This window comes from Bufo bufo, chromosome 2 (genome assembly GCF_905171765.1).
Source record: "Bufo bufo chromosome 2, aBufBuf1.1, whole genome shotgun sequence".
NCBI lineage: Eukaryota > Metazoa > Chordata > Amphibia > Anura > Bufonidae > Bufo > Bufo bufo.
Genome location: NC_053390.1, coordinates 297,767,087 through 297,794,143, shown reverse-complemented (window position 1 = coordinate 297,794,143; position 27,057 = coordinate 297,767,087). Strand labels below are relative to the sequence as shown.

At 41.7% G+C, this 27,057-nt stretch overlaps 1 protein-coding gene across 2 annotated transcripts in view; it reads left to right on the top strand.

Moving 5' to 3' along the window:
• NFATC4 (nuclear factor of activated T cells 4) overlaps nucleotides 1-27,057 on the top strand; it is an 85,453-nt gene that overhangs the window by 7,758 nt on the left and 50,638 nt on the right. For both annotated transcript variants that reach the window (XM_040416794.1, XM_040416793.1), the window contains exons 2-3: nucleotides 7,005-8,091; nucleotides 8,827-8,989. In XM_040416794.1, the coding sequence (XP_040272728.1) occupies nucleotides 7,005-8,091; nucleotides 8,827-8,989 (1,250 nt within the window). The remainder of the gene's footprint in view (nucleotides 1-7,004; nucleotides 8,092-8,826; nucleotides 8,990-27,057) is intronic.

The window sequence follows — 27,057 nt, the reverse complement described above, 5'->3', positions numbered from 1 at the left end:
AACCTCGACAGATCCATACAAAACTTTACTGGGTTGTACAAGCATTAAATAACATGACATAACGAAACAGTTTGCAAGTACTCTATTATGGGGTACTACACATGTAGACCCCTCTACTATTTCAGTCTTTTTGCAGCTTCAGCAGTATGTTGTCTGGGTTGTCCAGGCTTTTACTATTGATGACCTATCCTCAGGATTATATCCTTGGACACTAAACCGGTAATAAGCCTGCAGTGGTGATTATATGTATATACAGTAACTAGTGTAATTTAATAATTTATATACCAGTTCCTAATATTTGGCATTGGTTGCAAATTGGCTATGCTCAGTCTACTTGACTAGTCTTGTGCTGCACAACCACAAAAGCGGTAATCTATGTGTTATGCCATCTTTTTTTCAAAACCAGCAGTAAGACAGTAGGTCTTCACTGGGATCTGACTTGATGGGCTAACCTTAGCTACCCACTTGCATCAATGAGCCTTCGGTACCCAGAATGCTGTCCCTGGTTCACGTTTTTTTGGACTACTTACTAATGACTGCATACAGAGAAATCTCCACAAATTCTCCTGTAGTGGAGATGCTCTGACCCAGTCATCTAGATATAACAATTTGGTTATGATCAAAGTTGCTCAGGTCCTTGCGCTTGCTCATATTTCCTGCTGCCAACATAAACTTCAAGAACTGATGTTCACTTGCTGCCTAATATAGTGTACTCCACCACTTGACAAGTGATGATGTCACAAGATAACCAAAGCCTTTAACTTCACCTGTTAGTGGGTTTTAATCTTTTGATTGATCAATGTAATTATCCTAATTTATTTCCTGGTGCTTATATGGTGCCATCATATTCTGCAGAATTGCACAAGCATTGTCTCCAGTCACATCGGTCTCTGCCCCCCAAGGGGGCTCACAATCTGATAATACCTATCTCAGACACACACTAGGACCTAATCCATGAGAGTATTAGAGTGTGAGAGGAAACTGGAGTACCCAAAATAAATACATGCTAACACAGGATTTGAACTCAGGATCCCAGGACTGAAAGGCAATGGTGCAAACCACTTCTACCCACTGTTGCATTTGGCAAAATTAATACACACTGTGGCTGAGCCCATGTCTTTACTAACCAACCTTAACCAATGTCTGAAGATGTATCTTAACATTCATTGCAATTTGCATTATGTTTAAGGAACGCTGTAGTGCAGGCTTACTGTATGTCCATTGTACCATTTCAGATAAGGCAACATGTTCTGAATATTCACATTTAATCCAGGAACGGTGAAATAGCTGCTAAAGAAACCAGTGCTCACTCATAGGCAGTGTAAACCAGTGTTTATAGGCAGGTCAGAAGACAGTAATGGTGGAGTTCCAGGAAATAAGGCCCCGCCAATCACCAGAACGTATTGACTGTGATGGCCAGAAGAAGTGTGTCCTAACTTCCTAAGTGAAGGCAAGCAAGGTAAACAGGAGCTAAATAGGTACAGTGCTGGAATTCACTGAACATCTTTTTTTTCTAGCAATCAGCATCAGCATACAGTCCTTCACATGTCTCTTTGAAGGTGAACATTTACTTTAAAATCACAACTTGTCAGGGCATCAAGCTTTCTGAACAAAATAGGACCAATTTACCAATGTGGCACCCCTAAAACCAAATGTTGGAATGAGCAGTGTAATGGGCTCCACATTACCTAATAATGTTGAACTTTTCATTGTGTAAAGTGGTGGCAATCTAATGAATTGAATTACCAAATCTGCTCGATGGCTTCCCAACCCAAGGTTAAGGCACTTTTACACAGGCCAATTATCAGGAAAGAATATTTGTTCAAGTTTCCAATAATTGTCCAGTCTAAATGTTCCTCCATTCACCTGATAAATGAGCTCATCGGGTGAAAGCATGGGTGATGTTTACACCAAAGTCAGATTTTCTAGACAAAAACATTTGTAGTAATGGTCGTTTCCGATCTTTGGCCAATCTAAATGTTCTGCCAATTAACCAATACACGAGCAAATGCTCATTCATTGGTAAAAGCATTGTTGATGTGGACACCTTTGTAAGCAGGGATCTGGTATGGGAATTAACAATCACAGTATTGAATGTTTGTCCCCATACAACAGAGGTGATTGCCTTTAAACTTGATAAGGTAAATAATGGAAAAACTCTTGTTGAGCCTCCAAACACTTTTGAGACACTTTTTAAAGCAAAGATGAGACGTAATAGTTGTCACTACTGCAATTGCTTCACCTCTTGCTGATGGTATCCAGTTAAACAACCCATACCCAACAAGACATTTTTTGTGACTGACATGTAGCAGTCGCATGTCTCAGTGTGACACCATTGACTATCATTACAAAAGATGTTGCTCAACTGTTCAACAACTAATTTTCCCATGTAGCCATACCCTAATATTGCACATAGAATATTGTGCACAATTTAGGGTACACATGCACAAGAAAGACAAAGTAGAGCTCAAGCAGGTTAAAATATGGTCGACCAAAATAAAAAAATTTATGTCTGAGGGGGGATCTAATAACCATGTAAAAATATATCAGGGGTCAGTACAGAAATCTTGCCCATTATCTATTTATACCCAGGACCGTGACAAGTGGACATCCTCCGCGTCTAGAGAAAAGAAGGTTTCCACAGAAATATAGAAGAGGATTCTTTACAGTAAGAGCAGAGAGATTATGAAACTCTGTCTTAAGAGGTGGTGAAGGTGAATTCACTAAAAGAGTTCAAGAGGGGCCTGGGTGAATTTCTGGAGTGTAATAATATTACAGGCTATAATTACTAGAGAATGTTTGTTGATCCAGAGAGCTATTATTATTGCCTGATTGGAGTTGGAAAGGAATGTTTTCCCCTAAAATGAGGAGAATTGGGTTCTCCGTCATGAGGGTCTTTTGCCTTCCTCTGGATCAACACTGCAGGATAACAGGCTGAACTGGATGGCTATATGTCCTTTATCAGCCTTGCAAACTAATGCACTTGACTTCCTCTTTTCTTTGCCTGGTTCCTCAAATAATAATTCTTTGCAGAACTTATACATATGGCCATGATTTACAATTATCTATAAAAGTCTCAGGAAACCCTAAGCTCTCGAGGTAGGAACAGAAAGAACATGGTAGGCCTTCATCCCCAGCTGATACTCAGGAATACCCATCTCAGGAGGAAAGACTTGAGAAATGGAATGCTAGGAGTTAATGCTGTCCTGCTCTTCCTTTTACTGTAAACAATTTGCCATGTCTGAGTCTCTGCGGCTTTTCAGCTCCATCCAAACTTTCTTTATGTTACTTTCTTGCCATTTATTTTCCTCTCACACCTAGGACAGATGAGAGCAAAAACTTTCGAGGCTGTGGAACTTCTTGGCACTATTTAAAAAATAGAAAGAAGATATATTTGATTCTTTAGGCTTGTCCCTTCTTCTCTTCTATTCCTACATTTCCTTCCCTATAATATTTCTAGATGCGTTCCTATAGTCTCCTAGCTCAGTGTTTTTGTCTCTGGTCATTATTAATGTGGCTGGTTGCATGTTCCAGCCCCTCCATTTCCTCTTTTTCCTTCATCCTTTTATTACGCCTTGTATTCATCTTCCCGCCCTCTCTCTCTTACTTGTTTAGAATATCATTCTTATTTAGATATTCCAACATGTGGTACAAGTTAGTCCCTCAGAGGTTTGGCAGGCGAGCGTTGCCGTGGTGATGGTGATTTCGGCTGGCGTAGTTTGGGTTGGGGGGGGTGTAATTAGGTACACATGTCCCTGAACTTCTGGATAACTTTATGGAGCTGAGGGGGAGGGATCCCATGAGCCACAGAGTGTCTGTGAGGAAAGATCTTTGCGTGCTATAAAGGTCAATGAACATTCAACGTCAGCTTAAAAGGAACCAACCCCCTCCCCTCCTCTACAGTTCTTTTTCACAGCTCACCCCTCATATATAAATGCAGCTTGATAAAATGGCAAATGAGAAATTCAATTCTGCTACATCTGTATATATTTATCCTGTCCTTCACAATAGTAATATAGTGCTCAATCACCTCCAGATTCCTAAATGTAAAATAGATATAAACGACCTATTTCCTCTGCAGACTAGGAAATAGAAATAAAACAAGCACGCATCAGGACCTGATGTGCTTTGCCATAAATAAATCTATGGGCCAAATGCGTTTTCCAGAATTCAGTCAGCTATTTATCTCAAGTATAGATCAACCAAAACGGATCAGCATTATATAAAGACCGCGATATGTGCAATTCACACATTTTCACAATTATGCAAAATGTCTCATTGTCTCACATTGTCAATGAGGTTTTGGTCTTGAGCTGTTGAGAAACCTTTTTTTTAATGAAAAAACTTTAAATGTCTTTAGTTTTTTTGGCCACCATAACTGGGCTATTTTTAAAGGTAAAGTGACTCTCCGATACAAGAAAAAAATGCTTAGGAATCAATTGAACACTAAGGCCACTTGCACGCGAGTGCGAGTGAACACACACAACATCTACATTAATTTCTATGCGGATTTATGTGCGTTTCGGCAGCATATCACCACCAAAATTCACAATTTTTAATTGTGGTGCGGATTAGATGAAAAGCCGGTCGAGTTCCACACTGAAACAATCCAAATAGTGGTTATGAGATTTCTATAATCTGATTCACTTTGCTGGTACAGTATTTTTCCGCTAAGGAGTCTGTGCAGAAAAACCATGCATATTCTGCAACGTGTGCAGGTGGTCTAACAGTTCTTTCACATGCACAATATAGTTTTGGCAGAAAACAGCCTGCCGGTGGTCTCATTGCCGGATGTTACCACAATCCTCGCCTGCCCCATTGACTATACTAGGGTCCAGCAATGGTTTTTGTCCTTCCAAATCCCGGCATATTTACTGGGTAGCAGCCAGATCTCTGCTGGACCCCATTATAGTCAATGGGGCAGGTGCAACATTTAAATGTAAGTTCCCCAAAAGCTGTTTCAACTCTTGAAAACAGCTGGGAAGTGCCTATTTGCTCCTGCAAAAACACAGAAAATTGTCTGTGCAAGTTAGGGCCTTTTGCGTAAAAACACTCTATTACATCCATACACTAATGAGCCATAACATTAAAGGGGTTTTCTCATTAGTATCTGATCAGTAGGTGTCCTACTCCCAGCACCCCCGCTAATCAGCTGTTTATGGAGGCCGCAGCTTACCCTAGGTCAATCATCTGTCACATGGCTTAGGCGCAGAGCACATTTCTTAGGTGCAGCTGCAAGGAGGAATCGCAACACCACCTCCAGCTGATCAAGGGTGATCCGGGAGGTGGGCTCCCACCGATCGGATACTTATAATATAATATAATAATAAGTCATGAATATAAAACACTCAGAAAACCCCTTTAAAACCACAGACAGGTGAAGTGAACACCAATGATTATCTTGTGAAAGACACCTTTCAGGTGGTGGGATATATTAGGAGACAAGTGAACAGCAGGTCTTGTGGCTGTTGTCAATATGCAGTGTTTAGCTGACTACTAAAAGTGGTCCAAAGATGTACCATCGGCGAACTTGCAGCAGGATCATGGGAGTCCAAGACTTATAGATGTGCATGTGGAGCAAAGACTAGCCTTTCTGTCTAATCCCTCTAGCTATGATAAAAAGGTGATAGGCAAACAGTTTTATTATGCCTGAATGGTGTACACCATGGTTTCTGAACTACGATCCTCGAGACCAACCTACAGTACCAGTCATGTTTTCAGGATTTCCTTAGTATTGAGCAGGTGAAATAATTAGTGTCCATGCATCAGGACTTACCACAGGTATTCATTCTGTGGGATATTCTCAAATCCTGACCGGTAGGTGGGTCCCAAGGGCCGGAGTTGAGAAACCCTGGTGTACACCAACAGATAATATGGAATGGCGTGGTCTTCAGCAGACAACCAATTTATTAAAAGCAGTCCATAGGAAAACATTGAAGCTTATGTACGTGCACCTTTCATAAGATGGTTTTTGTATATCTGGTTCCAGGGAGCACTGGCACGTGAGTGCTGGGCTCAGACGTGATGTGTCAGCCTCTCTGAAATCAATGTGGTGCCTAGTACATTTCCCCTAATGGAAGCAAAAGTTATTTGCACACTTCAGTCTTATAATAAATTAACGGGGGCTGAATTAAGACTAGTGTCTAGAGACCTGAAATTTGAGTTTTAACCCTGTCACCAATGACATCCAGAACCATTGCTGATTGGCACAGATATACCAACATGTTTTCTATATTTTGCCCTGGTGATGATTTAAACCAATGTAAGCACCACATGGTTCTGCACTATGACTATTCAATCATAGCATTATTCCACACGCACACACACAGGATATATATCCTCTGTCACTTCCTTTCCCATAATGAAGCTGTTAAAACATTTTCTTTCCCAAGTCTCATGATTCTAGCTATTTTTCTTGCCTCTCTGGAATGGAAATAAAACATTGAGTATATTTATTGGCTTACAGGGGACACCATATTGAGATGAGACAGTAAGAATCTACTGCAGCTGAATGATTATGCAGTGATCGGGAATGAATTGATCCATTCCCAGTCATTGCCTTATGTCTCAGCCCATGTAAAAGGACCGTAAATGTTGAGGGATGTTTCCATCTTCTTGTACAGAGAAGTACAAAGAGCATGAGACCTGTCAAAGACTTATGCTCCCATGAAATGCAGCTCATTTGACTATTTTTGGTTGGTCAAACTTTTTACACGTCAGAACACAGAGCTCTTTGTTCTAAAATGTGTGTAGCTATGGGTTATATTTCAGACTCTAAACATCTAAAGGGAAAACCGTAATTAGAGTACGTCACTAGCAAGTAATATAACAAGTAACAAGAACAACAGCATACTGTAAAGGCAGTAAAAAAACTAATTGTAAAGTTGTCTAGCAAATAATAAATAATAAAAAGCTGAAAGCTACTAAAGGGATGCATGTATCAAGTGAAATTTAGGTTTAGTTTCATTTTTTTAACATTCAGTTTCTTTATTATACCACTGCAGATCTGGAATCAGATGACCCCTCACTATGCAATGATGTGACCACAGATACCCTGACACTTAATCTATCTAATACCTGTGTGGCTGGTGGAGGAGGTAGTGGAATGGGATGTGCAAGGGCAGGCATGCACTCACCACCCCCCAGACGTTCATCAGATCATGATATAAATGGAACATTCCTCAGCCAGCCATCTAGGTTCATTCCACTGGGGGGATCACGCTTCCTGGAGTGTCCCAGTATACGTATAACAAGTGATTCACCCTCAAACAGTGATGGAGAACAGGAAGAGCAAGGCAGAAGAGATATTTGGGATGAAAGACCACATCGTGATCAACTCTTCTTGCCCCCCGATCCATTTGTGTATCGGGACTCTTTCCTTAGCCCCAGCCCAGCAAGTAGCCATTCTTCATGGAGCATTCTTTCTTCTGAAGCATCCTCTTGTGATTCTCTAGGACAAATGTGTGAAGAGGTGGAAAGGGAGCTTAACGAAGCTGCATCTCGATTCACACTAGCATCCCCTCTTGGATCGCCAAGAGGTTCACCAAAACCCTGGAGTGTTCATAATGATGAATTCTGGCCAAGTGGTCCTTCAGTTCCTCCAGCTTCATCTCGAGAAGAACTACTGTCACCATATCCTCAAGGTCAAATTTCAAGGCCTACTTCACCATGTGGCAAAAGGAGGTATTCAAATTCTAATGAAGATAGTATCCACCATACCAGCTCACCTTCCCCTTCTCCTTCACGCAGGGGTAGCCTGGGAGATGAAAATCTCTCTTCTGAAGCAGAGGCTTCTCCTAAGCCACCCGAGCACAACCAACAAACCATATCAAACTCTCAAGAAAGAGGAGATAACATTCCCCAAAAAGCAAGGAGAACTTCAGCAGAACAAACAGTTGCCCCTGTTAGGCCCGAAGAATCTTCCAGTCCAGCAAAGACTTTTTCCTCTGGAGCATCTGTATGTCTAAGTGACGAGAACAATGTGCTGTTCCCTCAAACCAGGAAAGAAAATGCGGGGATGGATTATTTGGCTGTGCCTTCAGCATTGGCCTGGTCAAAAGCAAGAGTGGGAGGACAAAGTCCTGTTTTTAGGTAAATTTTAAAACAAATTTATCTTCTTTATGAGATCAGTCTGTTTTATTATCCATTATTCAAAGATGACCTTTCACCACTCCTGACATGCATTCCCACTGTAATAATAATTCTGGAGCATCTATTCTTATGGCTCTATGTGGTGCCCTTCCTTTATTATTTCTACTACACGTTATGAATGAATTGCTAGCAGTCTGAAGTAAGGTTACAAAGGGCAGGGTACAAAAGGTAACCAGTTGGGGGGGGAGGGTGTACCTGCACAGACTCACTCTATCCAATCACACTGTGCAGGTACACACACCCAACTTGTTACCACCCCTCTGTACCCTTACTGCAGACTGCTAGCAATTCATTCATAACTTCTAGTAGAAATAATAAATGAATGGTGTGACATAGAGACATAAGAATAGATGCCCTAGAATTGTTATTACAAGGGGAATGCATGGAACTATTAAAGCATGCATGTCAGGAGTGGTGAAATGTCCTCTTTAATACTATTCAGTCCTGTTATAAAACCATATTTATGATTAGAAATTATACAGCATGGAACATATAAAAAAAACTGTTCAACAATATGTTTAGTCTATTGAAATATCAAACCATAATTATGTTTCCCCTTCACAGTATAACCAAAAGTTAGCTTTTTTCCGAATGCTTATATTATTAGTATTAATTTGTTATGATTATATATTAAATGTAATGTACTAAGACATATTTATGTTTCTATTTTTTCAGGTCATCCTCTTTACCACCTTTGGACTGGCCACTGCCCTGCCAATATGAAGGCTTAGAACTGAGAATAGAGGTACAACCCAGGACCCATCATCGAGCTCATTATGAAACAGAAGGGAGCCGGGGTGCAGTGAAGGCTTCACCTGGAGGACATCCTATTGTCAAGGTAATATTACATACTTATTATTATAATACTGCAGTTGCATTTCTGAGTGTAGAATGTATCATATTACTATACATGCATAGCTTTTTAAAGTGGTTGTCTCATGAACAGCCCCTTTCCACATATTTTATTAAAGCTATATGGATGTCATATGGGAATGTCACTCCATAGGGAAGTCCCTTTATGAGCCAGAGCGCACAGTTGCACACAAAAAGCATCTCTTTCTATGGTAAATCAGCCCATACAGGGAGTGCAGAATTATTAGGCAAGTTGTATTTTTGAGGATTAATTTTATTATTGAACAACAACCATGTTCTCAATGAACCCAAAAAACTCATTAATATCAAAGCTGAATATTTTTGGAAGTAGTTTTTAGTTTGTTTTTAGTTTTAGCTATTTTAGGGGGATATCTGTGTGTGCAGGTGACTATTACTGTGCATAATTATTAGGCAACTTAACAAAAAACAAATATATACCCATTTCAATTATTTATTTTTACCAGTGAAACCAATAGAACATCTCAACATTCACAAATATACATTTCTGACATTCAAAAACAAAACAAAAACAAATCAGTGACCAATATAGCCACCTTTCTTTGCAAGGACACTCAAAAGCCTGCCATCCATGGATTCTGTCAGTGTTTTGATCTGTTCACCATCAACATTGCGTGCAGCAGCAACCACAGCATCCCAGACACTGTTCAGAGAGGTGTACTGTTTTCCCTCCTTGTAAATCTCACATTTGATAATAGACCACAGGTTCTCAATTGGGTTCAGATCAGGTGAACAAGGAGGCCATGTCATTAGATTTTCTTCTTTTATACCCTTTCTTGCCAGCCACGCTGTGGAGTACTTGGATGCGTGTGATGGAGCATTGTCCTGCATGAAAATCATGTTTTTCTTGAAGGATGCAGACTTCTTCCTGTACCAACTGCTTGAAGAAGGTGTCTTCCAGAAACTGGCGGTAGGACTGGGAGTTGAGCTTGACTCCATCCTCAACCTGAAAAGGCCCCACAAGCTCATCTTTGATGATACCAGCCCAAACCAGTACTCCACCTCCACCTTGCTGGGGTCTGAGTCGGACTGGAGCTCTCTGCCCTTTACCAATCCAGCCACGGGCCCATCCATCTGGCCCATCAAGACTCACTCTCATTTAATCAGTCCATAAAACCTTAGAAAAATCAGTCTTGAGATATTTCTTGGCCCAGTCTTGACGTTTCAGCTTGTGTGTCTTGTTCAGTGGTGGTCGTCTTTCAGCCTTTCTTACCTTGGCCATGTCTCTGAGTATTGCACACCTTGTGCTTTTGGGCACTCCAGTGATGTTGCAGCTCTGAAATATGGCCAAACTGGTGGCAGGTGGCATCTTGGCAGCTGCACGCTTGACTTTTCTCAGTTCATGGGCAGTTATTTTGCGCCTTGGTTTTTCCACACGCTTCTTGCGACCCTGTTGACTATTTTGAATGAAACGCTTGATTGTTCGATGATCACGCTTCAGAAGCTTTGCAATTTTAAGAGTGCTGCATCCCTCTGCAAGATATCTCACTATTTTTGACTTTTCTGAGCCTGTCAAGTCCTTCTTTTGACCCATTTTGCCGAAGGAAAGGAAGTTGCCTAATAATTATGCACACCTAATATAGGGTGTTGATGTCATTAGACCACACCCCTTCTCATTACAGAGATGCACATCACCTAATATGCTTAATTGGTAGTAGGCTTTCGAGCCTATACAGCTTGGAGTAAGACAACATGCATAAAGAGGATGATGTGGTCAAAATACTCATTTGCCTAATAATTCTGCACGCAGTGTATACAGTGCCTTGAAAAATTATTCACACCCCTTGAACTTTTCCACATTTCCTAACATTACACCCACAAACTTAAATGTATTTCCTTGGGATTTTATGTGATAGACAGACACAAAGTAGCAAGCATGTTTGAAGTGAAATGAAAATGATACATGGTTTTCAAAATAAAAATCTGGAAATTTGTATGCAGCCCCCTTGAGTCAGTACTTTGTAGGACCACCTTTTGCTGCAATTACAGATGTCTTTTGGGGCTTGTCTGTAGCAGCTTTGCACATCTAGAGGCTGAACTTTTTTGCCATTCTTCTTTGAAAAATAGCTCAAGCTCAGTCAGATTGGATGGAGAGCATCTGTGAACAACAATTTTCATGTCTTGCCACAGATTCTCAATGGGATTTAGGTCTGAACTGTGACTGGGCCATTCTAAACATGAATATGCTTTGATCTATTCTAAACCATTCCATTGTAGCCCTGGCTGTACGTTTATGGTCGTTGTCCTGCTTGAAGGTGAACCTCTGTCCCAGTCTCAAGTCTTTGCAGCCTCTAACGGTTTTCCTTCAGGATAGCACTATATTTAGCTTCATCCATCTTCCCATCAACTCTGACCAGCAGATGCTCAGTAAGATCAGAGTTCAGAGCCTAGACATTTTTTTTTATTTCTAACCACGCTTTACACATCTCAACAACTTTATCTCTGACCTGTCTGGTGTGTTCCTTAGTTTCCATGATGCTGTTTGATCACTAATTTCTCTAACAGACCTCTGAGGCCTTCACAGAACAGCTGTAGTTATACTGGAAATAAATTACACACAGGTGGACTCTTTTTACTAATTAGGTGACTTCTAAATGTAATTGGTCACACTGTATTTTATTTAGGGGTATCAGAGTACAGGGGGCTGAATACAAATGCACGCCACACCTTACAGATTTTTATTTAAAACCATAAATCATTTTCTTTTCACTTCACACATACTTGCCAGTTTGTGTTGGTTTATCATATAACATTGTAATAAAATTTAAGTTTGTGGGTGTAACGTGAATAAATGTGGAAAAGTTCAACGGGTATGAATTCTTTTTCAAGGCACAGTATGTATTACAAGGTTGGTTGCTCATTTAAATGCCTAGCATGTAATGCCACATTTCTCCTGTACTGGCCATTGCAGGTGAAATGCAGGCCTTAAAGGGGTATTCCAGTTGTTAGAAGTTATCCCCTATCGTACCATTGGTACCCCTACGATCACAAGAACGGGGCCCCATAACCCCTGTAATTAATGGAGTGGCCAGTCACACATGTGCGTGACCGCTCCATTCATCTCTATTGGAGTTCCGGAGATAGCCACGTACAGCCGCTTTGTTCATTTCAGGGGGGGCTGCAGAGGGTACAAGGTCCCTGTTCTTGTGATCCTGTGGATAGGGGATAACCTTTAAAAAAACAGAACACCCTTTAACGCAAGCACACCACCCAGCAATCACTGCCAATCATCTGCAGCGATCAACTCACTAAAATGTCAGTTTTAATTTAAAAAAGAGCTGTTAGACAACCACCTTTAAAGGGTATGGTTCAGGCAATAAACAAGCTACATGTGGATAAATGTTACATTTATCTGATCCAAACGACATCTTTAAAAAAAAAACTGTCCTAAATAAAATAAACCCCTAATGTTTGATGTGTATATGTGAAAGTATGCTAAATGTGAGTGCTCATGCATGTGTTTTACATTGTGTGACATTTAGTTATTTCTATAGGTATATGCATTGTGCAACACTGCAGTGTCATGCTCAATGGCTCATGAAATATTGAAACCATTTCCTTCTCCTTCAGAGCAGACACAGTGTAAAATGTAGAAAACATTACAGGACAGATGAAAAAGCAGACTAGTTTTAGAATAGACAAAATGTATATTTTTTATAAATTAAATGTAATCTTTAGAAAAGTAAAAATTAGGTCCATTAAATGTAAGTGTATGAAAGTGTTCTTGTTTAGATGTATTTAAGATCATTCCAGGGGAAGGATTGTGAGACTCGCAGCTAGCACAGGGTCTAGTAGATAGGGGGGGGGGGGTGCCGAAACCCTAAAATCAGCTCAAAGCTTTCCAATGTCTACTGGACTAGATGTAGGATGCAACAAAAACAATGCTAGGCTGCTTTCACATCTGTGTCAGAAGCTCAGTTTGGGGCTTCTGTCACAGAGTTCATCAAAAACAGCGGCAAGAAAAGTTTTGCATGTAGGGCTTTTTTCTCCGCAAAAAAATTTTATTAAAAAAAGAGTTCTCTCAAATGTAAACCTGACGGATCCCATTCAAGTCAATGGCATTTGTTCGGCTCAGTTCCTGTTAGTTATTTGCCAAATCCAGCACTTCAGTTGTTTTTTTTCGTTCTTCTGCTCCTATAACGGAGCAAAGAACGGAAATAATAGCGCTAATGTGAAAGCCCATTCTATAAAATGAAATAAATGTGCAGGTGCATGTATGCTGTGGCTGATCTACAAAACAATAACACACACCCTCTTCAAACATTGAAAGTATGGATCATACTGTAAATTACATTAATGCTATATAATGTTCTAATTACAAACAGTATCGGACAGGGTTGATAGGGTGCACAATCAAGTTTGAGATCGCTACACTTCCATATGTATAATGCAAAAACAATGTTAATCAGCACATTCTATAAAACGCAATAAATGTGCAGGTTTGTACATGTTGTGGCTAAAATACCAAAGCACACATGGCAGGACTCTGCAAACATTGAAAATATTCGGGGTCATTAAGGCACTACTCCAGTTTTTGGCATAAAAAAAAAGGTAGCAAGATTCCTTTTTGCGGTTTATTTTTAACACCCGTGCAACAATATTTTGGGAGTGGCGACGGGGTGATGGAGGCCAGGCCGGGGCCGGGACATCGGGTCTAACACATTTACTAACTTTTATGCCTGGAATTAGGCCTAAAAGTGAAGAAAAAATTACTCCAGTCAAGGGCTAATTTATGAGGCACATGCTACGTCATAAATCAGGCTTATCCTCTGGCAGCGCAGGGGGAAAACAAAGACCTGTGTGAAAACCTGGTCTTTGTAAATGTCCCCCAATGACTATACATTGAATCAAAGGGAGTCTATCAACAGTTTTGACCAAAAACTGCTGACAGCACAAGGCAGGGGAAGCATAAGAAGCATACAATTTGTGGTATGTGACTATGAAATTAAAAAGTGCCTTGCAAAAAATTCACCCTCTTATACACACCTGATTTACACAAAATGCCTACCACTGTGAAGGTGCAAAATATTATTACTCTGATACAAACAATAATTAAGACAGAGAACTTTAATGTGCATAAATATTCATCCCAAGAAAGATACATACCCCAAGTCTCTTGGATTATGTCTCTCTCCGTATAATTCTAGCACATCTAGGCATCAGGATTTTTGCCTATTCTTCAAGTTAGATTAGTTGTGTTGGCCTACAGCAGTCGTCAAATCATGCCACAGATTCGCAATTGGATTTAAAGGAAACCTGTCATCAATTTTATGCTGAACTCACCAAGGACAGACGCTCTGGTCTCAGCGGTGTGTCGCTCATGAGCTAAAAGTCAGTGGTTGCCCAGAACCAGCATCATAATCATTGCAGCTGAGGCCTTGAAAAGAGTCAAATCTACCTGAGAGTTAATCATAAGCTCCTGCTCTCCATACTTTTCTCCCTAGAAGAGAACTGCCAATCATCAGCAGGAGCTTATGAATAAGGCCTCATGCACACGACGTGCTGTTTTTTGCGGACCGCAAACCGCAGATCCGCAAAAACAGAAAGCCGCCCGTGTGCCTGCCGCAATTTGCGTAACGTAACGGGCGGCCCATTGTAGACATGCCTATTCTTGTCCGCAAAACGGCCAAGAATAGGACATGCTATATTTTTTTTGGCGGGGCCTCGGAACGGAGCAACGGATGCAGACAGCAAACGAAGTGGTGTCCGCATCTTTTGCGGCCCCATTGAAGTGAATGGGTCCGCACCCGAGCCGCAAAAACTGCGGCTCGGATGCGGACCCGAAAAACAGTCGTGTGCATGAGGCCTAACTCTGACTGTTCTAAGGTAGATTTGACTCTTTTCAAGGCCTGGGCTGCAATGATTATGATGCTGGTTCTCAGCAACCACTGACTTTTAGCTGATGTGTGACACACCGCTGAAATTAGCATTTCTGTCACTTTTTTATGTGACCCTAAGTGAGGTCAGCAGAAAGTTGATGACAGGTTCTCTTTAAGTTGACATTCCAAGACAATCATTTTTTTCCCTTTTTCCTGTTTTCCTCAAGAATTACCCTGTGTTTACTTCCACCCATCTTTCTTTCAATCCTGATCAGTTTTCCAATCCCTGTTTATAAAAAGGATTTCCACAACATGATGATGCGACCACCATGCTTCACTGTGGGAATGATGTTCTTGGAGTGATGAGAAGTGTTGGGTTTGCTCCACATAACACTTAACATGATATTGAGGGGGGTTCTTTGCAGCAAAAAAACACCACAGGTCACTAGGTTCACATCACTGTTTTGTTTCCCATTCTTCTGATCCATCAGAAGAATAGAAAGCCCTTGTGATTAACTTGGTAGAGGTCTAGACAGCCTGTCTAAGTTTATGTCATCTATAGAATCTTCCCTATTGTATCAGAAACTGCGAAGAATGCCATGTGAAATCCAATCCTGGTGTTGGATAAAAAAAAATCCAAAAACAGTTTTTGTAGTGCATTGTTGAAGTTGGTGAATTGTAGTCAACAGAATATGAAAAAACATAGTAGAGTTGAAATTTGTTTTTATGGGATGCTGTATCTGACAATTAGACTACATTTACGAGACAGTGTCCCCTGCTTATAAAATACCTGTAGAGTTACCTGTACTGGTGGTAGCAGGACCTGACAATCCCAGAGAGATCATGTGACGTCATCAGGTCCTGCTGCTTCCAGTGCAGTGCGAGTGTTCTGTGCCTGTGGAGAGGTGAGTATTTTTATTTTAAGAGTATGGATACAAGACAAGATTTGCCCCATGACAGTAAGTCGCAACCACAAAGGGTACAACTACACTGCACAATGTGTCGTGAGACATTTATGTCGCAGCAATGTCGCATGATATTTTTTGTAATGATAGTCAATAATGTTGCACTGCCACATGTGAAGTGCTGCGACTGCGACACACCTGCACACAAAAATCCAACTTGGATGGATTTTTGTGCGACTATCGTGCCGCAGTCGCAGCATGTTGCACGTCACAGTGCAACATCATTGATTATCATTACAAAAAATGTTGCACAACATTGCTGCAACAAATGTCATCGTGTAGCCCTAGCCTTACTCGCTGCCTTCTGCACCACTCAAGTATCTGTCTTCAATGGCTGTTAGACAGGTACACTTCTGTCTAAACAGCCATTAAAAATTTGGATAATTTTTTTTTTTGTGTCCGTCTGGCTGTCAAAATGACCGAAACTAGGACATGTTCTATTTTTTGGGAAGTCACTGTTTACTGTTTTTTTTTTTAAAAACGTCCATGTGAACAGCCCCATAGAATGCAATGGCTATCAAAATAGCCATCAAATGGAAAATTTTTAACGTCATGTGAATGCATCCTAAGGGAAAAATTCTGCATTCTGGACCTTGTGCAAAAACCTGTTCCATAGAAACTGTTCTATCAGCATTCCTAGATAGCTTCATCCAAGAAAAAGTCATAGCTTTGATATATAGTTTTGATGTGGTTTTAAAAAAGTGGTAGTCATGCAACTTCCTGCCATAATAGCAGTATATGTGAAGTGTGCGTGAACAACTTTAGTGAGGTCTCCCTCTTAAACATAAGGGAGGCCTGTTATATAGATAGCAGCAAGGTAGGCTACTTTCACACTGGCGTTTTGGTTTCCGTTTGTAAGATCCGTCCAGGGCTCCCACAAGCGGCCCAAAACGGATCAGTTCAGCCCCAATGCATTCTGAGTGGATAAGGATCCGTTTAGAATGCATCAGTTTGGCTGCGTTTGGTCTCCGTTGCGTTTTTTAGACGGTCACTAAAACGCAGCTTGCAGCTTTTTGGTGTTCGTCTGACGATGCGGAGCCAAACGGATCCGTCCCGACTTACAATGTAAGTCAATGGGGACGGATCTGTTTTCACTGACACAATATGGTGCAATTGAAAACGGATCCGTCCCCCATTGACTTTCAATGTAAGTCAAGACGGATTCGTTTTGACTTAGACTTTTCTTTGAAGGAATAATGCATCCGTTATGAACGGATACAATAATAATCCGTTTATGAACGGATACAAGCGTTTGAATTATCGGTGCGGATCCGTCTGTGCAGATACAAGACGGATCAGCACCAAACGCGAGTGTGAAAGTAGCCTAAGGTGACATGTACTTTTAGTGTTCATTATGACTCCTATCGGATAGGAAGAAAAAGGAAAAAGTCTGGTACCGTGTTAGCCAATAGAAAACTAGTTTAGTGCTCTCATTAAGAGAAACAAAATAAGAGTATTGCAGGTTTGATACCTTTTAATGGCTAACAAAAACAGAAGTAATGATGTTACATAGCGAGCTTTCGAGACATCACCAGTCTCTTCATCAGGCGTACTACAAGAATATATGAAGAAACAGCAATATATATACAATAAGAACAGAGACAAGGGGGAATGAATGGGCATTTGAAAAATGACAGAACAACATATCAAAGATCTTGAGAATGAGTCCTTAATTATCTTACAGATAAGGGGTGTGAAAGTTTTATGGTCTCTAAATTGATGTTATCCCACTATATGTCTATAGAAGATCTTGTAGTGTGTCATAAATCCCCGGGACAAATTCAGTCCAGTATTCAAAGTGTCAAGCAGTGTTATAAATTTGTATTCCCAAATTCTTCTAGCTTTTTGGGATTTGAAGTACGTTTTAAATTCAAATCCCAAAAAGCTAGAAGAATTTGGGAATACAAATTTATAACACTGCTTGACACTTTGAATACTGGACTGAATTTGTCCCGGGGATTTATGACACACTACAAGATCTAAAGAGTCTTCTATAGACATAGTCGGGGCACCAGGTCTCTGAGATAACATCAATTTAGAGACCATAAAACTTTCACACCCCTTATCTGTAAGAGAATTAAGGACTCATTCTCAAGATCTTTAATATGTTGTTCTGTTTTTTTTTCAAATGTCCATTAATTCCCCCATGCCTCTGTTCTTATTGTATATATATTGCTGTTTCTTCATATATTCTTGTAGTACGCCTGATGAAGAGACTGGTGATGTCTCGAAAGCTCGCTATGTAACATCATTACTTCTATTTTTGTTAGCCATTAAAAGGTATCAAACCTGCAATACTCTTATTTTGTTTCTCTTAATGAGAGCACTGAACTAATTTCCTATTGGATAGTGCACAGAGCAGACTGGTGGCAGGGTACTGATGATAATTCTTTGTGTCTTGTAGAGTAACCTAACCCTGGAAGCAAAGTCTATCAGCTTGTATATCTAGAAGGCGGGGGCCAGCACTGTGGGTAAGGAGCAGGCTCTAGCATAGTAAAGCTCATTGGGTGACAAGATGATTCCCAGCTGTTCCCTCTTCTCATCTTTCCCACGCTTGCATTCTTACATACTGTATAGTGCTGAAAAGAGCACTAGTGCTCCCCCGTTCTTCCATAGAGATTTAGCTGATCATCTATGTCTTCTTCTAAAATCCCAAAAAGTTAATAAAAAGAGTCGTGAAATGCAAAGACAAAGAATATACAACAGAGCAAAAAAAAAAAGCCAATCGTTTCAGACCATTTTTAAACCCACCATACAATCATAATACATATGGACATAGGTAACTATGCTGCATACATCAGCCGTGCATAGAAATGCATTCCTGCTGCTCTGATGCCTTTACAATGTGGCAGCACGGTGGCTCAGTGGTAAGCACTGGGGTCCTAGGTTCGAGTCCGACCAAGGAGAACATCTGCATGGAGTTTGTATGTTCTCCCCATGTTTGCGTGGGTTTCCTCCGGCTACTCCGGTTTCCTCCCACACTCTAAAGACATACTGATAGGGAACTTAGATTGTGAGCCCCATTGGGGACAGCGTGATGATAATGTCTGTAAAGCGCTGTGGAATATATTAGTGCTATATAAGTGCGTAAAATTAATAATGTTACTGAAACCTGAACAGGAGATACCAGTTTTACAATCTGACCATACATGATACAAGATTTCAGACATACGCAATGATCAAGCTGAGAATCAGCCCATGTATAGCCAGAAGAATAGAAGCAATATGTGGGAAGAGTAAGGCCTCTTTCACACAGGCGAGTATTCCGCGTGGGTGCAATGCGTAACGTGAATGCATTGCACCCGCACTGAATCCTGACCCATTCATTTCAATGGGGCTGTGTACATGAGCAATGTTTTTCACGCATCATTTGTGCGTTGCGTGAAAATCGCAGCATGTTCTATATTCTGTGTTTTTCACGCAACGCAGGCCCCATAGAAATGAATGGGGCTGCGTGAAAATCGCATCCGCAAGCAAGTGCGGATGTGGTGCGATTTTCACGCATGGTTGCTAGGAGATGATGTAACTAAATAGTGATGAGCAACCCCGAACCCCATTAAAATAAATTCACTGTATTATTTTCCCTTCTAACATGGTTATAAGGGAAAATAATAGCATTCTTAGGCTACTTTCACACTAGCGTTCGGAGCGGGTCCGTCTGATGTTTCATCAGACGGATCCGCTCCGATAATGCAGACGTTCGCATCCGTTCAGAACGGATCCGTCTGCATTATAACTTAGAATAATTTCTAAGTGTGAAAGTAGCCTGAGCGGATCCGTTCAGACTTTACATTGAAAGTCAATGGGGAACGGATCCGCTTGATGATTGAGCCATATTGTGTCATCTTCAAACGGATCCGTCCCCATTGACTTACATTGTAAGTGTGGACGGATCCGCTCGCCTCCGCACGGCCAGGCGGACACCCGAACGCTGCAAGCTGCGTTCAGGTTTCCGCCTGCTGAGCGGAGCGGAGGCTGAATGCTGGCAGACTGATGCATTCTCAGCGGATCCGCGTCCACTGAGAATGCATTAGGGCTGGACGGCTGCGTTCGGTGCCGCTCGTGAGCCCTTCAAACGGAGCTCACGAGCGGACACCTGAACGCAGGTGTGAAAGTAGCCTTACTATCTTCATTCAGCAGGACCTGCGATGACGTCAGCGCAGGACTTTTTGCAGGTCCTGCAGGAAGAAGAAAGAAGACGAAACCGGCTGCGCGATCAAGTGGATAAGGTGAGTTTATTTTTATTTATTTTTTAACCCCTCAATGAACATTTTAGGTACCATTCTGTGGTAATGCTATTATTTTCCCTTATAACCATGTTAGAAGGGAAAATAATACATCAACAGAACACCGATCCCAAACCCGAACTTCAGTGAAGAAGTCCGGGTTCGGGTCTGGGTACCACTTTCAGTTTTTTCTCATTGCACTCACGCGGAAAAAACTAAACAACGGAACACAATCGCAGACAAAACTGACTGAAATTGCGTGCATACTTGCACGGGTTTCCCGCAATGCACCCTGAACGCATCCGGCCCTCACCCACAACGCCCATGTGAAAGAGGCCTAAGGGCTCATGCACACGACTGTACCGGCTCAGTGCCCATGCTGCAGACCGCTAATAGTGGTCCGCAATGCACAGGCACCCGCCATGTGCCCTCTGTATGGCGGTTCAGGAAAATTGACATGAATGGGTCTGCAAGATACATGTTCTATCTTTTCGTGGTGCGGAGGCACAAACCTAAAAGCCCGCACAAGTGCTTTGTAGTGTTTACGCAGGCTTCTGATCCGTGCTTCCATTCTGCAAAAGACAGTTGAAGTCCTATCTTCGGTCGTATCTTGTGGAATGGGGACCCATTCAATATGGTCACTGTACGGCCATGTGCATGAGCCCTAAGGCCTAAGACCATTTTCACACAGTGTTTGAGCAGTGATTTCCATCAGTGATTGTGATCCGAAACCAGATGCAGGTGAAAACGCAGAACATCTGCAAATACCACTATACCTTGGGGCACATTTACTAAGTGTAGCTGGCCAGCTAAGACCTGTCCTAGGTTGCTAGTATAGCTTATATGTGTATACAGCTAAACCTGGCAATTGCCTTAATACAGTTACTATGTTTATGTGTTAAAGACAAAATCAGAGTTATTTACTGTGACATCATGTTTTGGATGTCATATTACTGTTATATATTTTGTGTTCACAGAAGCAGAAAAAGATAATATGCCTTTAAGATTCATTTTGTAATGAAAGGTAAGCTCAGTGACACAGCAGAAGCAGAAAGCATAGTGTTAATCTGTTGTTACTGGGCAGAAGTCTAGACTAATCACAGCCAGCCTCACACACAGCCTGTCTGGGAATTCCCCCAGCTCCTGCTGCTAGAATCATTATTCACCAGAGACAGGAGCTGAAGAGACATTCACTCCACTGAGAGCTGAGTTTTATGGGAACAAGAGGCCAATATAGGTATTTAAAGTAATATAATGTTCATATTGTGTTTAGAACTGTATACTGAACTAGATATATATGTGTTTACTTACAGCTCCACTAATTGCTACCATACAATACAAATTGCTAATTAAAAGCTACTGCAAAGTACATACAAACATATTGCAATCCAAATTGCATACAACCATACCAGATCATTCTCAACCAATCTGCAAATAGTCACTGCTAACTGCATATTGCAAGTGAACTATTAGTCAGACCCCAGATATACCTCTCAGAGAGATCATAAAGTGCTTAAATAACTTAAAGTGAGAGTACAGATACTAAAGAGAGAAATATATCCACCATTTTATGTTGAATGACAAGATTGAACAGTTGAACCACCATCTTATGCATACCGCCATTTTGTGATATCTTTTCAACACGTGTTTTGTACATGGACTATCTGCTGCGGAGGCGGCAGTGTTATATATGAAGAAAAGTTGAAGTTAATAAAGAAGTTATTTCAAGCATTTGGTGTGCTCTTTAAACCTACTGTTTCCATAGAACGGCGCTAAAGGAATTACAGAGTAATAGACAGTCTGGTTAGACTAAAAGTCAGAGATATCAAAATTCTTCTAATGCCAAAGCGCAAAAGGCACTTCATAGTGCTGCGCCTGCCACACTAAGGGACTTGCGAATGTTTTAGATGTAAAAAGAGTCGCAAGTCCTCTTTTCTGTCTGGCCGATGTGTCAATATTTTTTCACACGTCCGGTTTTGCACCAGTTGGGTGTGACAGGTATAGGGTGTGTCAGGGGCTGTGCCAGGACTGGGACTCCAGCCCCTGCAAATTTACTGTGCCTAAAAACAGGTAGAAATGGTAGCTAGAAACTACACCAGCCAGTCTCACAGACTGCCACAGATGCGCCTAATTTATGAGGAAGCGCCCACCTCATCATTAATTAGACGTATGTAACAACAATGCAGAGGGGAAAACTAAGACTGACGTAAAAATACAGTCTTAGTAAATGTTTCCCCCTATCTATGTGTAGGCTTCACTACTGGTTTTAGATCACAATCACTAATGGAAATAACTGATCAAACACTGGCTGTGTGAAATGAAGTGTAAAGATGTAACCATTTCCTTTATCCTATAGCAAAATGTATGAGGACACCTGGCCATCACACTTTTATGAGCTTGTCCAACATCCCTGTCCAAAACCATGAGCATTATGGGTTGGAACCTCATTTTGCAGCTATACCTGCTTCAACAAGATTTTGGAGTGTGATTATTTAACTGAAAGATTGTTAGTGAGGTCGGGTACTGAGTAGGATGACAGAATTCATTACAAAGGTGTTGGATGAGGTCGGAGTCACGGCTCTGTGGATACCAAACTTGTCACACCATGCTCTATGGACCTCCCTTTTTGTGCAAGAGCACCGTGATGCTGAAACAGGAAAGGGCTTTTCTTCCCCAAACTTTTGGCTCAAAGTTAGAAGTGTACAGTTGTCTGAAATGACATTTGTACATCATGACATTGGGAAAAAAAAGACCTAACACAAAACCTAAAACAGCCCCAGAGCATCTTCCTGTTTCCATAAATTTTACAGTACACACTATGCATTCTGATAGGGACCAGATCACAAAACATGAGTAATCACTGCAGAGAAACCATTTCCAGTACTCCAAAATTCAGTGTTGGTATCCTTTATACCACATTAGTTGACACTTGACATTGTGCGCAATGCTCCCGATGCATGTTTTTTGTGCTGATGTCACTTCTGTAGTCAGCTTCGAACACAGTATTAGGGCTCATGCACATGGCCATAGCCATTTTTGTGGACCACAAATTGCAGATCAGCAAAAGACGGACACTGGCCGTGTGTGTTCCACATATTGTGGACAGAACGTCCTGCCCTCTATATAACTGTCCTATCCCTGTCCATAAAACGTACAAGAATAGGACATGTTCTATTTTTTTGTGGGTCCATATCCGAATCGTAATTTTTTAGACGGTAGTGTAGGAAGGCGCAAGGGACCGTTGTTGACGGAAGGTATGTGTCACCTAGGTTCCTGGCCTTGGTGGAGTAAGAGCCAGTTTTCATGTGTCAGCAGCAGTTGCTGTTTGACACCTTGCTATTTAGTATAGCTGTAATAGCTGATCCAGAACGGCTCTTACTGGGAGTAGTCAAAGTGCTGGGTGATTGACTACTCCCCACGTTCCAGGCCGGGTCTTGACTGGCCTATATAAAAAAAACAGCCAGTAGTGTTAGCTGGTGGTAATTACCTCTCTTTCTGACAGAGGAGCTCTGGCAATCGCTGGATTGGGATCTGAGCCGCGTGCTAGGCTGGAGGCCTGAGTTTGGGAGGTCTGCTCTGTCCTGAGCAATGCCGATCTGGTGTGAACTAACACCTAGGATAACAGGTGACTCTTTTGAACGAACACCAAAACTGCAAATGGACTGTCGTACTGTGTGAATAAAACACTGAAGTTTTTGAGTTACAAACAAACTGGTCTTTGCCTCTATACTGCGTCCGCTAGTCATGTCTACCAGAGCGAATCCCCACAATTGGTGGAGGATGCAAGCAAAAGCAGTGAGGCTGGCGTGAACGCCGAAATATTTTTTGGTTTGCATTTTTGGGCACGGTTGTATGTTATACATCAAACCAGCGGTGTCCCACGACAAAATGGAGGCTGTTGTGAAGGCCTTCATGGAGGCTAATCTGCAGCAGCGAGAGACAAACCTGCAACAACAGAAGGCTAACAAGCAGCAGCAAGAGACCAACCAGTTACTGCTACAACACGTGATTGCAGACAGCAGGAGCAACCCCGAGCGTCCACGATACCCGTAAGGCGACGTTTCCTAAGATGACACCCGCAGACAACATCGAAACCTACCTGGTGAATATACGAGAAAGTGGCCACAAGGGAGAAGCTACCCGGAAACCAGTGGGCTGAGGTCGTCGCTCCGTTTCTGGCATCCGATTCCCAGCGGGTGTATTTCTACTTGCCGGACGATAAAGCGGCCAACTACCACAGTAGTAAAGGGTGAGATTTTGGCAAGACCGGGGGTGAAAAGGACTGGTTAAATCTTTTACTCAGCTTCAGGAAGAATTTTGCCTACCCAAGATGGCATTTTTTCAATTTCTCCAATTGAGGCATGCTTGTCATACACAATTTCCGAAGGGGATGGTGGTTGCCACCCCCCCCTCCTGTGGTGAAACAGCTACTGGAGGGCAGGTCCACAAAAGGTCTGATATCACGACTATATAAATTTATACTTGACGCCAATGCCTCCTCAGCTCCCTTAGTGGTAAAAGGAAAATGGGAAGAGGATGTAGGAGCAATATCTCAAAAACAATGGACTGACGTTCTGGCTTTAACAACTAGTCTTACATTGAATGAATCCCAGAGGCTGTCCCAGCTATATCTAATACACAGAGTGTATAGAACCCCAAAATTTCTATTCAAAATTGGCGCTCGACCGGACTCCTCATGCCCTCGCTGTGGAGAAACAGAAGCAACATTGCTTCATATGGTTTGGAATTGCCAAAAATTTAGGAAATTCTAGGAAGATATACGTGAAATCATAACCGCTACAACCCAGATACGATTGCGTAATGATCCAAGGGTCTGTGTATTGGGTATCCTAGAATTTTCAGAAATAGACGATAAACTGTCATTGTGCATTCATAGAATGCTCTTCCAGGCGAGGGTTTTACTTGCTAAATACTGGATAAGAAGTAATCCGCCAAACAAACAGGAGTATATAAATAGGCTGAATACAGTTTTACGCCTTGAAAGGGAAGTCTATATCAAGAGAAAATGTCCCAATAAATTTCTGTCAATATGGAGGGGCTGCGTGGAGAATGGGAGTTTGGTTTCTGCGGCTCTATCAAGAGATTGCATACGAGGGCAGTTTTCCCTATTGGGGCAGTTATCATAGCACATGCTGTTGAATGGGGGACGTCACTAGATCACTTTAATCTCAGCTCTCATTGAAATGGCCTTTCTGAGATGTAATTAATAGAGAAATAAAGGTACTGCAACTGTCTCTTTGTTGGATCAAGTAAAGGGGGAGGGGTTGGTTAAATGTTAAAAGTTTTACAATAATCTAACATTATTATGCAATATCCTGTATCCTTATAATAACATGTATTTGTCTTTCTATTCTGTACTATGATACTTTCATGTTATTATGGCGACAGCCTTATTATGCTGGAAAGACTCTAATGAATGGACTGACAAGATATTTGTTGATGTATACAAAAATTTTATTTTGTTAATACCTTTTTTGAAAATCAATAAAAACGATTTTGATTAAAAAAGACCGGGGGTGAATGTGTTGGTCCAGGCCCAGCGGGTACATCAGTGGGGGTTTAAGCCAGCTGAGCCCGCGAGACCCCAGTATTATGACTTACTCCACCTTTTGGCAAAAGTGGCTAAAGCCTGATGTGCTGAGTCCCATGGCTATGCTGGACAGAATATTTGATGATATTTTCTGGAGGGCTTTGCCGCCCCTCTCCAGCAATGGATCGGACATGTCTCTCCAGTGGCCTCCACTTTGGTGGAAGAGGGGGAGACAACCCCATTGAGTGTAATGGTGGGAGACGTGGAGGACTTGCCTCCGGGGCCTAAGCTGGCAGACCTCAATTTCTCTGGGGATAATTTTGGTACTGCACAACACCGGGACCCAACCCTATCCCAAGCCTATGAAAATGTATTAATAGTTGATGGTGAACTACAACAAGCTAGGGCAGAGTCTGTGTTCCCCTGTTTTGTGGTTCATCAGGATATGTTGTATTGGGTAAACCAGCTGCGGGGTGAACCCATTGAACAGTTAGTGGTGCCCCAGGCTTATCGCAAACTTGTGATAGAGTTAGCCCACCAACATGTTCTCGGGGGTCATTTGGGAATGCAGAAAACACAGGACCGGATACAACAACAGTTTTACTGGCCCAGTGTGTTTAGGGAGGTGGACGAATTCTGTAAGTCTTGCCTGACCTGCCAGGCAACTAGCCCCCCGCACCCTTTCCGCAGTCCCTTGGTACCTCTCCTGATCAACGAGGTACCGTTTGAGCGAATCGCTATGTACCTCGTAGGCCCAGTACAGAAATCCCCTAGAGGACACCAACACATCTTGGTCGTCCTAGACTACGCCATTCGGTACCATTGCGACATACATACAGTCAAGTCCATAAATATTGGGACATCGACACAATTCTAACATTTTTGGCTCTATACACCACCACAATGGATTTGAAATGAAACTAACAAGATGTATTTTAACTGCAGACTGTCAGCTTTAATTTGAGAGTATTTACATCCAAATCAGGTGAACGGTGCAGGAATTACAACAGTTTGCATATGTGCCTCCCACTTGTTAAGGGACAAAAAGTAATGGGACAATTGTTTTCTCAGCTGTTCCGTGGCCAGGTGTGTGTTATTCCCTCATTATCCCAATTACAATGAGCAGATAAAAGGTCCAGAGTTCATTCCAAGTTTGCTATTTGCATTTGGAATCTGTTGCTGTCAATTCTCAAGATGAGATCCAAAGAGCTGTCACTATCAGTGAAGCAAGCCATCATTAGTCTTAAAAAACACTACAAACCCATCAGAGAGATAGCAAAAACATTAGGCGTGGCCAAAACAACTGTTTGGAACATTCTTAAAAAAAAAGGAATGCACCGGTGAGCTCAGCAATACCAAAAGACCCGGAAGACCACGGAAAACAACTGTGGTGGATGACCGAAGAATTCTTTCCCTGGTGAAGAAAACACCCTTCACAACAGTTGGCCAGATCA